A 15,405-nucleotide genomic window follows, 5' to 3' on the forward strand; every position below is an offset into this window, starting at 1 on the left:
GAAGAATATATACAAACTCTAATTTCCAATTGAAAACTATAATTAAAATAAATCAAAAATTATTTTATGTATTTTTTATTTCTAAAAATGTTTTTTAAATATGTTAAATGACATAATTGCCACCTTGACGACACGTGGCCAACTTTACACAGTCAGCATCTGTCACATAGACTGAATTGTCCCAAATAAACAAGAAATTGGACATAGGGACTATTTTAAAAAACAAAAAATTTTGCAGGGATTGATTTCAATTTTTTTTTTACCAGGGACCAAAACCCAAATGAGCCATATTTACAGGGACCAAAAACATATTTTAGCCATATTTATACAACCAATTACAATTTTTGGAATTTTTTACTCTTCTTGTTGATAAAATGATAAAAACAATATAGACAAAAAAAGAAGAGAGAATAAGAAAGATGATTGTTTAAAAGTTGTTTATAAATATCATTTGAGTTTAATTATGGTGCACTGACTGTGTAAAGCAAGATTACTGTGTAAAGTAAGATTACACAGTCATCAAATAGGAATGTGCCACATCATTTACTCATAAGTTGTGTTATTTAATTTATAAAAAAATCTTAAAATTAATTTTGCTATTTTTCCTTCGTGCCTCAACATAGTTCCCCTTTCTCCTTCATTTTCATAACCGCTCTGTACTTGATTCACGACAAACGAAACTGCAACTCTCTGTTGCATCCTTCCGTTTCTTATTGAAGGTATGGAATATCGCTAATCTCCACTCTCTTCACAATCTTTGTTTTTTGGTTAATCATATCCACGTATCAAATTCCCATCGTTCAGTTCTTAGGAAAAATAGCAAAATTAATTTTAGGTTTTTTTATAAATTAAATAAAACAACTTATGAGTAAATGATGTGGGACATTCCTATTAGATGACTGTGTGATCTTGCTTTACACGGTCAGTGCATATCATTTTTGTTTTAATAAATAGAAATAACATAAGCAACTCATAAAACATTAAAGATTAACGTAATTGTACTTTTGATCAACTTATTTTCATTATTTTGTTGATTTTGTCCCTATTTTAAAATTTGAGGCGTTGGTATCCATGAAATATTTTGTCTAAAATAAGGTGAAATGACATGTTTTAAACTTTTAAATGAATTTTTTTTAAGGAAGTTTCTTACGATTTCATCAATGTTGAATTTTTCCATCATTTTTTTAAAACTCGATATCCGATCCAAGTGTCAACTAATTCGAGGGGACCAATCTCACCGCCCACTTGTGGGCCCCCTTTCTAAGTGAGAGCAAGACTCTGTATGGACTTGCCCACCGAAATTAGCATTAGAGGGAATCGAACCTGAGACCTTGAGAGGAGCGCACTCCAAGATCCCAAGCCAACCACTAGGGCAACCCAGATGGGTTGATTTTTTCATCATTAGATCATATACCATGTCATTTAAAACACATCTCATCACTTTTAGTTCAAAAATATGATGGAGTGACCAAAACTGTTAAAATTTAACATAAGGTACCAAATCTACAAAATAGTTAAAACAGAGGGACCAAAATTACAATTAAGTCTAAAAATTTTACGCTATAAAGGTAATAATAAAAGGGGTCTTGTTAATAAGTGCCCCGGGCACTGGTTAAAAAATCCAAAAGTAGAAAAACTATTTTGGAAATATAAACTGTTACTTTTGATGAACTAATTATTACACCACTTTTTAATAAAATCTTACATCTCTTAGCTTCTTAACCAATGTCCCGAGAGTACCGATTAACATTCTCCTAATAAAAATTATGAAAGTAACAATATTTTTTTCCCCAACTTAAAATGAGGAAATACTTCTTAGGTTCGATTATACCCGCAAGTTTCCTTGCTTTAAAATTAGAAAAGGGTTCATCGGAGTGAATACATTTGTTTATCCTTAAATTTTCACCTATTGATCAATTCATCTCTGAATTAATCGAGGTAGTTAGAACGTCTCTAAATTTTATAATGTTCAAGTAATTTAGTTTCTTCGTCAAATCTCATCGTTAATAATGTTGATGTATCACATTAACCTCTGACATGGTGTTCAAAGTCAGCTTCCACATTAACCTCTGACATGGTAATCAAATTTTTTGATAAATAAAATATTATTCATAATGACTATTTTGATAAAATAAAAAAATGAAGCAAATTTTTATAAATTGCGTCGAAACAAGAAAATTTGTCTTTCAATTATATAATTTATTATCATATCAACCATTGTAAAATTATTTTAAAAAAAGAAAAATAAAAAAATCAAAGTTTAAATATGTCTTTCGTCCCTGTAAATATATGTCATTTGAATTTTCGTCCCTGAAGTTACTAATCCTTCCAATCTGTCGTTGCAAATATTAATCATTTGACTTTTGGTCCTAATTAAGTTTTTTTTGCCGAGGTGGGCTGTCATTAGCGACGTGGTGCCCATATGGCAAGTGATGATTGGACGAGGTGATTTGCTTAAATATGTCTTTTATCCCTGCAAATATTAATAATTTGACTTTTGGTTCTAATTACATATTAGTAATTTCGGAGACGAAAATTCAAATGATCTATATTTACAGGGACAGATTGAAAGGATTAGCAACTAAAATTCAAATGACCTATATTTGCAGGATGAAAGACCTATTTAAGGCAAAAATCAACCATTGTAAAATCTTAGAGTAATATCAAATCAATCCTTTGAGATGAACACGAGTCATCATTGATACAAAATCAAAGTTGTTTCATAAGCTACCAGATTTCGTAGGAATACTCGGGATCAAACTCTCATCTTTAACATTGCTCCATGGAAATGGAAATGGAAATTGAGATGGAGATGGAGATGGAGATGAGAAGCACAGAAGACATAAACATAGCAACAGACATAACCCCACCACTTACTCCACTCTCTTTCTCTCTCCACAACACCCATCTCCACACTCACTGCTCCTCATGTTTCTCTCTCATAACTCCACCTCCCATTCCCATTCCCAATCCCAATAATCCCCCCATTCACTACTGCTCCCTTCACTGCTCCACCTCCCATTCCTCAATCCCCCTCTCCTCCGCCGAACACCACCTCCCTTCCTCCTCCACCTCTTCCCTCCTCCGCACCGCCCTCCGTCTCCTTCTCCACCGTCACTCCCATGGCTCCACTCGCCTCAATCACTTACTCACCAACCGTCATTTACTAACATCTCAAAATGACGACGACGTGGCTGAGACTGTCCGCCTCGGAGCACTTACCATGGCCACCGCAATAGAAAAGCAAAACGGTTGCAGCAAAGACGGTGGAACTCTGGAGGAGGCCACTGTTGCTCTTTGTGCAGTGCTAACCAACGCCGTGGAGGTGCATGATAACGAAGGATGCGCACTCGGGATTGCGGTTTTTGAACATGCTTTCTCTTGGATTAATCATAGTTGTTCCCCCAATGCTTGCTATCGATTCTCCTTCTCCAATTCTTTGCTTTCTCGTGAATCCAAGCTTCGCATAGCTCCATTCACTCAAAATTCTAAACAACCACAAGTAATTTTTGCTACTTTTGTGCAGTTTTTGCTTCTGTTATTTTCTAACATGATGTGAATTGTTTGTGTTTTGCAGCAGATAGATTCTGGTGTTTTTGGTAGCAGTAGTGAATTTGCACAAGGTTTGTTTCTTTTTTTATTACATTTATATTATATTTGCTACATAATTAGTTAGGACTTTATAATAAACAATTCATATTTGTGATGCATTAACACATACACGAGCACGACACTCACACGTCAACACTGATAATAATTTGAGAAAATGAATTTATCTTGTGTAATCACATGTGTTAGTATTGTGTCGGTGTCAGACATCGGAAACACCTTCAATAAAAAAGCGTGTGTGTTGCAGAGTTTCATAAGCTATTATTGTTTATTAATGTGTTAGTATGTGGATCGATTAATTTGAGTTTATCTACTGACATAGGTTTTATGAGACTGTTTGCGAGAACTTATAAACACAGCTTATGACATTCTTCATAAGCTATTTTGAGCTTATTTTCACAAGATAGCCTATGAAAATAGTTTATAGCTTACATGAAAAAAAAATTAACTTCTATTTATCTTTTGCTGTAAAAATAGCTTATACATAAGTGCTTATCATGGTATGTGCTTGTGCTATAAGCTGCAAATATGCTGTATATCCAAACAGGGCCCTGGTCTTAAATTTCCACTCTCTCCTATTTTGAAAAGTAACTAGTGGACTAACTTGATGAATTGAGAATAATTTAGGGACTATTCATTATATGTCTATAGTTTATGACCAAATTAGAGAGAGTGATATTCGATGGACCAAATTAAATGTTTACACAACTTTGTTCTATCTGATGATATGCTTAGATTTTTGGTTTTGTAAAAATTAATTAATTGAGGTGATTTTTTTGCATGAAAAAGAAGGACGGGAGATCTCTGGTCCAAAATTGATTGTGAGGAGTATCAAGAGAATTAAAAAGGGGGAAGAGGTCACTGTAGCATATACCGACCTCTTGCAGCCAAAGGTATGCATCAAATTTATGTTATTCGTATTATTTTTTCATGCATAGGAACCGAGAGAGTGATAAACAAACAAATACGAGTGGAAGAGGAGAAAGTATGGAAAGTGCTAGATGAGTTGAATTTATGCATTGAATTTATAATCTTTTAACATTCTGATAGTACCAAGCAGCAAAGGAATAATTATATGCTGTGGTAAACAGAAATAGCAACAGTGTGAATAGATGGAATGTTACAATGGCATATCAGATTTACTAGCTGAAGTGAGTTTTGGAGTTGGTTTTATTAAATCCTTGGATTATGGTATATCAATTTTTTTATCAATTGGCTCATGATGCTATTGGATGTATGTGTATCTTTGAGTCCTATTTTGGTTAGTTTTGTTCTGCTAGATGATTTCTCTATCACTGGAGTGGATGCTGATGTTCATGGTTATGTGTAGGAGCAATGGTTTGGTTTTGGTTTTGGTATTTGCTGCATTTATACAGATTTTGTATAAACTTTTTGTCATTACTTGCACATTTTGTGCTTGGATTATGCTCATAAATAAATTCATTTGTCTCTTCAAAACTAAAATATAATATAAACCATCAATTTGGTAAGTGGTAATAACAACATATGATGTTCTTATGATATATGCAGTGTATTATGCAGTGTATATAAATGTCCATGCAACATTTTTTTGACTTAATTTCATGACTTTAGACTTGGAATCTTGGACACCCCTGTTGCCATACAATGGGAAGCTTCACAATGTAAATGACTATGTTATGTCCTCTGTGTTTTAATGTCCGTAGGTTGTAGCAATGGCCAATGAGCAATGACAGTGATAAATGAAGTTGTGGTTTTGCTGCTTTGTCTTGCATTATTACTTTTAGGTTTTCCTTCATTATTAATACAAGGACGGGTTGGTTTGAATCCTGTATATTATGGTAGAGAAAATTAATGATGCTAGTATCTTACAGTGATGTACGAGTCACAATTCGTGTGTTCATGACTATCCTGTAACTTGTCTCAATTTTGGACATGAAAACATTTTTTTAATGTTTTTGTGCGCCATACTGAGAAACCACTTTATCTCTTTTTCAATGGATATTAGTTTTGTTTATCTTTCTTTGTTGTATAGTATCCCCTTGGAAAGAATATATCTTGAAAAGCAATAATTTCCTTTTAATACAAAATCTATCCATCCACTCGATATGTAGCATATATTACATATAATTTCCTGTTGTCATTGTATTTCAAGACATCCTCTGCCTGCCCATTTATGAATGTAGGAAATTGTCAACTAAAAGGATAGTTATCTGCTAAATTATAAACATAAATGTATCCTCATAAATTAGATGAAATCGTACTCTTTTTTCTCACAAAAGTTTGTCTCCTATGAATTTTTCCTTCTTTCTCAGATCTTGTTTGAGTTCTTTCATTTCTTTATTGATATTTTATCAAGCTTCTAGTCTCAATTTGTATTTGGCTTTTTAGGGAACGAGACAATCGGAACTATGGTCTAAGTATCAGTTTATTTGTTGCTGCCAACGTTGTAGCTCTCTGCTCTTCACATACGTGGATCATATATTGCAAGTAAGACTTTGAGTTGATATTCTAGTTTAGTTAGGCCAGTTTTTCATTAAACACTTCATGGAATTTGTCAAAATAACGGATTTGTTTGCCCCAGATATGCTCTCTGTAATATGAATTTTCTGATAAATATTCGTGACTCGCCTAGAAGTGAAACTAATATTTTGTACTATTGTTCAGGAAATATGCGTTGTCTGTGGAGATTTATCTGGTTTACGTTCCAATTACAAGTTCTTCAGAGACATGACTGATAGAAGATTGACCGATTCCATTGAAGATGTTATATCAGAGTACCTTTCGGTTGGTGATTCTGTATCTTGTTGTGAGAAGCTCGAGAAGATTCTCATTGAAGGTGTAGACGAGCAGCTAGAAGGAAAAGCACATTCTCAGCTCACGCTGCATCCCCTTCACCACCTCTCTCTAAATTGCTATATGACACTAGCTTCAGCATATAAAGTCCGCGCTAGTGATTTATTATCTGGAGATTCTGAAATAGATTTTAACCAATCGAAAGCTTTTGATATGAGCAGGACCAGTGCTGCATATTTTTTGTTACTGGCAGGTGCAGCTCATCATCTTTTCAATTCTGAATCATCACTTATTGCATCAGTTGCTAATTTTTGGATAGGAGCTGGTGAATCTTTGTTAACTCTTACCAGAAGTTCAGGATGGAGTAAGTTTCTTAATGTTGATTTGGTCCTTTCAAACCTTGCTTCTGACACAAAATTTAAATGCTGTAAGTGGTCATTAATGGATACTTTTAGAGCATGTATGTTAAATGGTCAAATCAATAGTCAAGATTTTGAGAATGTATCAAATGAGTTCATTCATTCTGTCTCAGACATTACTCGTAATGTTTGGAGTTTCCTTGTCTATGGTTGCCAATTTTTGAAATCATGCAAGGACCCTATCAATTTCGGTTGGGTAATGTCTAAACAAAATTCACTAGATGTTCGGGCTCATGATATCAAAACTGGTATGTGTTACACACATGAACCTGTGAATAGCATTGGTTTTCGTGGAGAACAAGATTACAATGATCATACAGTAACACATATTTTTCAGCTTGGGGTACATTGCTTAACATATGGAGGTTTATTGGCTTGTATATGTTATGGTCCCCATTCCCATTTGGTTTCTCAGGTTCAAAATATTCTAGATCATAAAAATGATTTTTTATTTTCATGAAGAATTTTGAGATCTGTATGCCAGTTTGTGAAAAATTTGTGTCAACATGAATTCAAATTCTTTGATCCTTTTAGTTCTATAACTGATTATGGTTTCTTTATCAAGATGAAATCAACATGGAAGTTTTATTTGTAAGGGTTTGTTTTAGCTATGAGATGACAAAATTTTGGTAATTGCATCATAAGTGTTGGGAGTTAGTTTAGGAGTTAACCCCAGTTTTATTTTAAGGTTAAATGGTGCTTACCCCATGTCATTTGGACAAAATTTGGTTTACTCAGTTCGATTTTTTTTGGATTCCAACCTTGTAATTTAAAGATTCAATCAAAGAATCTTCAAATTACAAGGTTGTAATCCCAATTATATTTTTTTTATACGATAAAGCAAAACTCGTTCAAATGACAAAGTATCATTTAACCCTTTGTTTTATTCATATTACCTTGACAAAATGTTTTCTATTTTTCTATATAATGTCCATGCTTAGTGTACAGTTCAGCTTTTATATGGGACAAATGATATAAATGTTCATGTTTTGATAATGAGACAAATGACATAAACGCTCTTGTTTTGATGAATACAAGTGCAAATATTAAAAATTTATGAATTTATAAAAAGAAAATGATTTGTTTTTGTAAAAAAAGAAAAGGCTTTTTGATCGCAAATATTCATAAACTAGTTTTAATAATTTGTTTTAAATTTTATTTACAAAGTTTTTTTTTTTTTATTAATGAAAAATATTAATATGTGAGTTGTTATATTTCCTCTTTTACCAGATTTAAACCTGGGTCTTTAATTCCCGTGAGCTTAGTTCAGTTGGTAGGGATATTGCATATTATATGTAGGAGCTGGGGTTCGAACCCCAGACACTCCACAATTTAATTGTGTGAGCTCTAGCCATTAGGCTACTTGACAAAAAAAAAAAAAAAAACCTGGGTCTTTAATTCTTTTAATTCAATAGTTCAATCAAGTGAATCAAAACCAAGGAAATTGTTTTCGCAAATCAACCCTAAAATTATACACCCTCCGGTCACTAATATAAGCAAAAATCTATATTTTAGATTCATTCATTTAATGATGCACATAGTTTTTATTATAGACCACATACATCATTAAATGAATGAACCTAAAAAGTAGATAATTAAATGAGTGACCGGAGGGTGTACCTCACGAGACACGGTTTATACCTCAAGGTTCCATTTTCCACCAAATATCCACCCACTGACCCACCAACCCCAAATACTTGCCAAGAATCACTTTTGATTTCCTTTAATCCCTAAATTACCCTTTTAGTCAACAACTTTGAATGATTCCTCAATTATTAATCATACCACACTTTACAAAGCAACAAAGTACAACTACAACAAGAGATATCACAGACAGTTACATAATAGAATCCCCAAATCATCATGGAGGACCATCAATCATCATCATTAAAACCAAAAGCTGCTGATTTGGATTTACCCCTTCATACATTTGGATTTGAGTTTAAAGATGTGTCATCAGACAAAGTTTCTGGCCATCTTCAAGTCACTGAAAAGTGTTGCCAGGTCAGGTCAAACCCTTTGTTTGCATAGTATTTTTGTCTTAATTCTTATAACAATTATTTGATATGATTCCTGAAAAATTAAGCATGTATACTCCTTGGATTAGGCATGATCCTGTGCAGGATATGCAACGTGTCCGACACCGACGCGATACTAACACATATCATTACATTGAATTATGTTATTTTCTCAAATTATTATGAGTGTCGACGTATATGTATCTCTGTGTTGTCAGTGTTCGTTATATTAATTTTTCATATATATATATATATATATGAACAAGAAAAAGTAGGTAATTAGGAGTGATTTGATTTTGGATGTTACAGCCTTTTAGTGTGCTTCATGGAGGGGTATCAGCAGTGATAGCTGAAGCTCTTGCAAGTATTGGAGCACATGTTGCTTGTGGGTATAAAAGAGTTGCTGGAATTCAACTTAGCATCAATCATTTGAAATCAGCAATGCTTGGTGACTTGATCTATGCTGAAGCAACCCCTTTAAGTGTTGCCAAAACCATTCAGGAAAGTGCTCCTCTTTATATTTTACTCAAAGTCTGACCAATTATTTAAATCAGAATTCGTATTCAAGTTTTTCCGAACGATTTATCTTTATGTGAAGCACACTAGATAATTGAAGACAATCACTAATTGGTTATGGTTACCATTTATATAAATTATCTTATTGGCTATGAACCACGGATATGGACACTGAACAAGACACTGACACTGCTAATAATTTGGAAAAATCTTTAAATTCAGTGTAATTATATGTGTCAGTATCGTGTCGGTGTCGAACACGACACATGACGCCTAATCTGAATAGTATTCGTGCTTCATAGCTTATTGGTGATTTGGTGCATAATAATAACAAACAGAATATAAGACATACTCAAAGATATTTTTGTAATTTTAATAGAAATCATCTCATATTTATTTTGGTACTTGGTTACAAGGGAAGGAGCTCAATGTCCGACTATTAAGTAAGTAAAACATGGCCAATGATTATACCGATCATGATTTGAGCTCAGCTCTTTAAACAATTCGTCTTTAACTGAAGTTCATTAATGACTTGAGGATAATCGTTTGTTTGAATCATCTCATTGTTTACTCCGAATGTTGTGTTGAAATTCTTACTTGCTTACATTTTTTGGGGTTAGAATTGTTTGGGTGGATATGATCGTTATCTTACACTTCGATCCTGTTGCAGGTGTGGGATGTGAAAATCTGGAAGATCGAACCTTCAAACTCACAAAACAGATCATTGATAGCATATTCTAGAGTAACTCTTAAAAGCAACATGCCTGTTCCAGATTATGCAAAAGAAGCTGCCAATATGCTGAAGAAGTATGCAAAACTGTAAATATTGATGTCATTACATTTTTTAAGTTAAATTCAATAGTGATTGGATTGGATTGAATAGCAAATTAAGGAGACATCATTTATATACGAATCATAATTCAAGATGTACTTCATGTAAGACTTTGTAGCTCTTTTTTTTTCTCTTTCACTACTGTAGCTCTTCATGTGACTGAAAGGTCACGGGTTCAAGTCCTTGAAACATCCTCTTGTATAAAAAACAGGGTAAGACTGCGTACAATATACCAATAATAGTGGACCCCTTCCCGAACCCTGCGTATGCAGGAGCTTTAGTGCACCATATTACCTTTTTTTTTTTTTATTGAAGCAATAAGATTTTAGACTAGGATGTCATGCATACCAAGGCTTTAAATTTGTGGACCACATCAGGTCGCAATTGCAATGTGATCGGTAATCTATAAAAAGATTACCACATCAAAATGCTATAACATATAGTGGATACAACTGACTATCTGGTGCTTACAAGAATTATTTTTCTATTTCTTTTCTATTTACATCATTGATTTAAAGGGTATTATAAAGGATTAGAGATATTTTAAAGTGACTGAAAGTTGATAATGAGGTAAATATGAAATTTAATTTAGAGAGAAACTAGAATATTATAAGTTATATAGCTGACCCAAGGTTCAAGACGTCAAAGTCAGGGCTCAAGGCCTCAAGATTTTGGGTCTTAGAAGTCGTATATTTACTGAAAGTGTATAACTAGAAGACTATTATTTTTCTCATCTTACGATCTTCTCTCGTGTCCTACGTATATTTTTTCAGAAAATGTCTATGAGATTTACGAATTCTATAATTCGAAATGAGTTTTCTACTGTTTTGGGGTGGAAAAATGATTTCTTCGTCAATTCAAATTTTATAATCTGAACATCCCAAAAAAACAAGGTTGTTCCTTGCTCTTTTCGAATTATACAATTCGAGATAAACAATTTGGATTATATAATTTGAACTGTATCGGCACCCATACTGAGCATGCTTGTAACATTGACAGTTAGTTTAAGAACCATACTAATCATTCTAACCTCCATCTTTGTGTTTTAGGTAGTTTCGATTATAAAATCTGAATACATCCGGGCTGTGTTCAAATTATAAAATCAAATACTCCATGAACATTTTTGTAAAAAAAAAATACAGCACGCAGAAAATGGATAAAATGAAAAAAGCAATAGCTCAACTAGAATGTGAACCTTGATAGTCCTCCTCCACTCCTCTCTCAATGTCACCGTGAGGTCAACATACCCCCAAGCTTAACGTTGAATCCTTGAAGGTCCAATCTTGTGTAAGGGCTTATTTGCCAATTTTGTTATTTTGAAGAGGTATGTATACATCATGATATCACAAGTGTTAGTGGTGTAAGTTCTAGCGGTCAATAGTTTATGTTAAACTTATATTATGTATCATGATTTTTATTATTAAATAATATATGACACTCTTTTATAATATTTGTTGTAATGTTAATAAAGTTCCTAGAATAGATAGTTCGTGTAATGATATATTAAGTGTGACTTAATCATAAGATTACATTAACATAAAGAACACTATTCTTAAATGTATTTGTAGTCAAGCTTTAATATGAATTGGGATAATAATAAGCGTCGAGACTATTATGTATGTAGACTGATGACCACATCTCATGAGTCATAAATATTAGATATTAAGTCTATACATATGTATAAATATTAGGAGTAACATTTATTCTGAATTGACCCACCGTGAGAATACTACATAGTATTTTATGAAAATGTCATATGATATTCTCACAGTGATAATAGTGTATATCACTCTTAGACCTGAAACCACTATGATCCCTAGATGTGGACTTGAGTGTTTTATTGTCATTCTAACATTGTGTGTAAAAGGATAATCATAACGTTGACTAATGGGTACTTGATGAATCATGCTGAGGGACATGAGTGTCCTAGATAGGATTTGTCCCTCCTTATAACATGAGATATATCTTTATGCCTCTTGATGAAATATGACTGTAAAGTTGCATGGTCATGCCGAACTAAGTCAATATGAGATATTGGACTTATTCATTATTCAGTATATTTCGGGATAAAGAACTATAAATATTGATCTATACAAGGGTGACAATATCTATGCCTTGTGATCAATATAGATATGAGGACAAAGGAGTATTTGTACACATGAATATTATCATCGAAAAAGTTTCGTCATATCACTTGACATTCTTGTCACTTGGGTAGCAATAATGTGTTGCTAGATACCGCTTATTGTTTATAATATTAAATTTAGTTTTAATATTATTGCCAACATGACTAGAACCTATGTGGTCACACACAAAAGAACGGTAAAAAGAGAAATATAAGTATGACTTATATGATGTGTACGTTTAGTAAATAACGCTAATTAGTTAGCAAAAGACTAAACTCGTTATTGGGCTTACGAAAGCCCAATAGTGAAATCTGACTTGCATAACACACTTGAAGTTCTATAAATAGAACACTTGTGCTGAAGTCAGAGTTACACGGTTTTTGAGAAACCTTAGTTCTCTGAAATTTCTGATTCCTTGGCTAGCACCGAGACTTGGAGAAGTACCGTTTGTGTGGACTTGCTACAGGCTCTGGAACTTGCTTAGTTGTGATCGTGATTCCAGATTCCACACTTCGAGGTAACGATCGAATCATTGATTCATGTCAAATTCGTAATGATCCAAGGAAAGAAAATCAAAAAAATTTATTCTGCTGTTTATTCTGTAATTTGATTTTCCTTCATTTATCACCAAATAACAAACATCCAACTGGATATAAGAGGAAACAATTCACACAAGCATCCATACGCCTATCCCTCTCTTGTATTTGCTCCATCGTCTGTGCATCTTTCAATCTAATAGCAATAGAGAGGTGGTCCTCATAAAGCATGTTCAGCGTCTTATAACTAATCTAAGCACCATATTGATCCTTGCAATTTTTCACAGCATCAATCTGTGGCACACCTAAGTGTGCCGCCATCAGCTCCACTCTAGTAACCTGAGACACCTTCTCAAACTAACATTATGATTATAAATATTAATACTACTTAAGTTTTTGTGGAGATGATTCACTTGAATTTCGTCAAAATGGAATAGGAGAGGATTAAGGAATTGGAGAAGTTTTGGAAAAATTATGAAACTGAAATGAAAAATTGATGCTTCTGTTTCTGCATATGAGTAGGATCGAATCGACAATTAACAACCAATGAAACCAATGACAGTTAACTACTGAAAGGGTATTTGCGTCTTTTTCAGGTTTGTTTTAGCCTTATATGAAGTATGAACATCAATTTTCTTAAGACCAATTTGAGGGCTTTGTGTGTGTTTTATCATTGGACTATCAGTTGATGGTAGGTTTAGATGTAACCTTGCGGCCTTGCCAATGTTGTGAATAAGAAAGTTTTTTTTTTTTTTTTTTTAATACTTTATTAATAAATGATTTTATGAAATGTCCTGATTATGGATTTTTAAAACTAGGTTTTGCTATTTTTGAAGAGAAATATGCAAGGTGTGCCCGTTGTTTAAATTTTCAATCGAGGACTAGTATTTATAAGAGATCATAGCGCTCGATTGTTAAAAATGTCCTGATCATAGTTTTTATACATTGATTTCATTTTCAACGAGGGTATGATCTCTTATATTTTTCCAAACTATGAAAAAGAAAATGTTTATGCTATGCTTGGTGAGTTGTTTGTTTCTTGTTAAAAGATCGGTATCTCGACTGTATAGGATCATGTACACATTTCCATTTGACTTCCTAATTATTTTAAGCGTATATGATCACATTAAAAGTGAATTTAAACTCTTGGCTCTATGAGAGCCTTAAAATAAATTTATGTTAAAATCTGATAAACCAAACAATATATACTTGTTGTTTAAATTTTGTCGGACTCCCATTGTCGTCAAAATTTAACCCAAGGATTTTATATGTTGAATATTTGCTTAAACGCACTTTTGGCCTTCTATGTTTGTCACTATAGCAATGTTGACCCTCTAACAAAAGCAATGCAATTTTGGTCCCCTAGTTTTTCCAACTATGTTGAGCAGCCGCCACATGTCCCAAAAAAGGGGTCATAAACACAACTTTTTTGTAAAGATAAGGGGTTAAAAGAGCATATTTCCCTACACGAGGCAAAATTAGGGGGTAAAAATTGCATTTTTTTCGTTAGGGGATCAAAATGGCTACACGACAAATATAGGGGGCCAAAAGTGCATTTAAACCTTGAATATAATGATAATTTAATCTTATTGTAACTTTTCAAAAATTTATAACAAAAACTGTTTAAAAAACGGCAAAGATATTTTATCGGTAAATTATCACAGGAGCTATGATTATTGTAAAATTCATCTACAAACAAGATAATACATGCTTAATTAGAAGCTTCGAAGGTAGTAAGAGGGGACAAGAACATGTTCTTGAGTAGTGTTGGATATGATATTTGGAATTAAAAACTAGTATTTTTTCTAAAACGTGGAGGCCATGTTTTGGCATGTGGATCAAAATTAAATTACATCGAATAGCACTTGTGTACCACTGATATTATATAACATTGGCCAAATAAGGTATGTCACGTGGCACACCCTTTTCTTTCATATGCATATCTTTTTTCTAAAATTGGCATATGAACTTGGTTTATGTGGTTTGTTGCATTCTTAAGGGTGGATTAACTTGGTTGAGTGACTTAAATTTTAAGTGAGAATATAAGAAATTTTAATTTTTCCTTCCCCTCGAGAAACTCTTGTATTGCTTCCTTACTAATCCTCCCATTTTGCCCCTGCAAATATTAATTATTTGAGAATCAATCCTGATTATATTTTTTTGATGAGGTGGACACTGATTAGCAATGTGATGCCTATGTGGCAAGTGGTGATTGGGTTTGTGTCAGGACACATAAGCAAGACACAGTTGCAAAGACATTTTTACCCTTAATGAATATGGACACGTGCAAAAAGACCAAACTACCCTTGTCTTCATCTTCCCTCTTATTTCATCTTATTTCATCTTCACAAAGCAATACCACTATTCTGTTTGCTCTTTCGTCAAGAGGGAAGATGAAGATTTTCACACACAAGATGAAATAAGAGGGAAGATGAAGATGAAATAAGAGGGAAGATGAAGATGAAGATTTTTCAGACCAAGCAATACCCTTGTCTTATCGTCGCCGATTGAGATGTAAATTTTAGAGATTCAAATTGTAAATCGCTTATTCTGTTTGCAATCAAAACAGGGAAA

At 33.3% G+C, this 15,405-nt stretch overlaps 2 protein-coding genes across 5 annotated transcripts; both read left to right on the top strand.

Annotated features, from left to right (window-relative positions):
* Positions 1 to 2,670: 2,670 nt before the first annotated feature.
* On the top strand, positions 2,671 to 7,398 carry LOC11438171 (protein SET DOMAIN GROUP 41). 4 transcript variants are annotated; one of them, XM_003595359.4, is made up of 5 exons: positions 2,671 to 3,502; positions 3,578 to 3,623; positions 4,399 to 4,502; positions 5,980 to 6,078; positions 6,256 to 7,398. In XM_003595359.4, the coding sequence occupies exons 1-5, from the start codon at positions 2,783 to 2,785 to the stop codon at positions 7,261 to 7,263; spliced, it is 1,977 nt and encodes a 658-aa protein (XP_003595407.2). In that variant the 5' UTR covers positions 2,671 to 2,782; the 3' UTR covers positions 7,264 to 7,398. The 4 variants fall into 4 exon arrangements, with proteins under 4 accessions (XP_003595407.2, XP_024632338.1, XP_024632337.1 ...); XM_024776570.2 differs by having other exon boundaries at positions 4,402 to 4,502; XM_024776569.2 differs by having other exon boundaries at positions 3,581 to 3,623.
* Positions 7,399 to 8,423: 1,025 nt separating this feature from the next.
* On the top strand, positions 8,424 to 10,457 carry LOC11444981 (1,4-dihydroxy-2-naphthoyl-CoA thioesterase 1). Its single transcript, XM_024776572.2, has 3 exons — positions 8,424 to 8,807; positions 9,131 to 9,322; positions 10,008 to 10,457. The coding sequence occupies exons 1-3, from the start codon at positions 8,667 to 8,669 to the stop codon at positions 10,158 to 10,160; spliced, it is 486 nt and encodes a 161-aa protein (XP_024632340.1). The 5' UTR covers positions 8,424 to 8,666; the 3' UTR covers positions 10,161 to 10,457.
* The last annotated feature ends 4,948 nt before the right edge of the window (positions 10,458 to 15,405 follow it).

This window comes from Medicago truncatula, chromosome 2, assembly GCF_003473485.1.
Source record: "Medicago truncatula cultivar Jemalong A17 chromosome 2, MtrunA17r5.0-ANR, whole genome shotgun sequence".
Lineage (NCBI taxonomy): Eukaryota > Viridiplantae > Streptophyta > Magnoliopsida > Fabales > Fabaceae > Medicago > Medicago truncatula.

Coding starts and splice junctions, on each gene's coding strand:
- LOC11444981 (XM_024776572.2), top strand. CDS start 8,667: ATGGAGGACCATCAATCATCATCATTAAAACCAAAAGCTGCTGATTTG. Junction 8,808..9,130: donor TCACTGAAAAGTGTTGCCAG/GTCAGGTCAAAC, acceptor TGGATGTTACAG/CCTTTTAGTGTGCTTCATGG. Junction 9,323..10,007: donor GTGTTGCCAAAACCATTCAG/GAAAGTGCTCCT, acceptor ATCCTGTTGCAG/GTGTGGGATGTGAAAATCTG.
- LOC11438171 (XM_003595359.4), top strand. CDS start 2,783: ATGGAAATGGAAATGGAAATTGAGATGGAGATGGAGATGGAGATGAGA. Junction 3,503..3,577: donor AAAATTCTAAACAACCACAA/GTAATTTTTGCT, acceptor TGTGTTTTGCAG/CAGATAGATTCTGGTGTTTT. Junction 3,624..4,398: donor CAGTAGTGAATTTGCACAAG/GTTTGTTTCTTT, acceptor TGCATGAAAAAG/AAGGACGGGAGATCTCTGGT.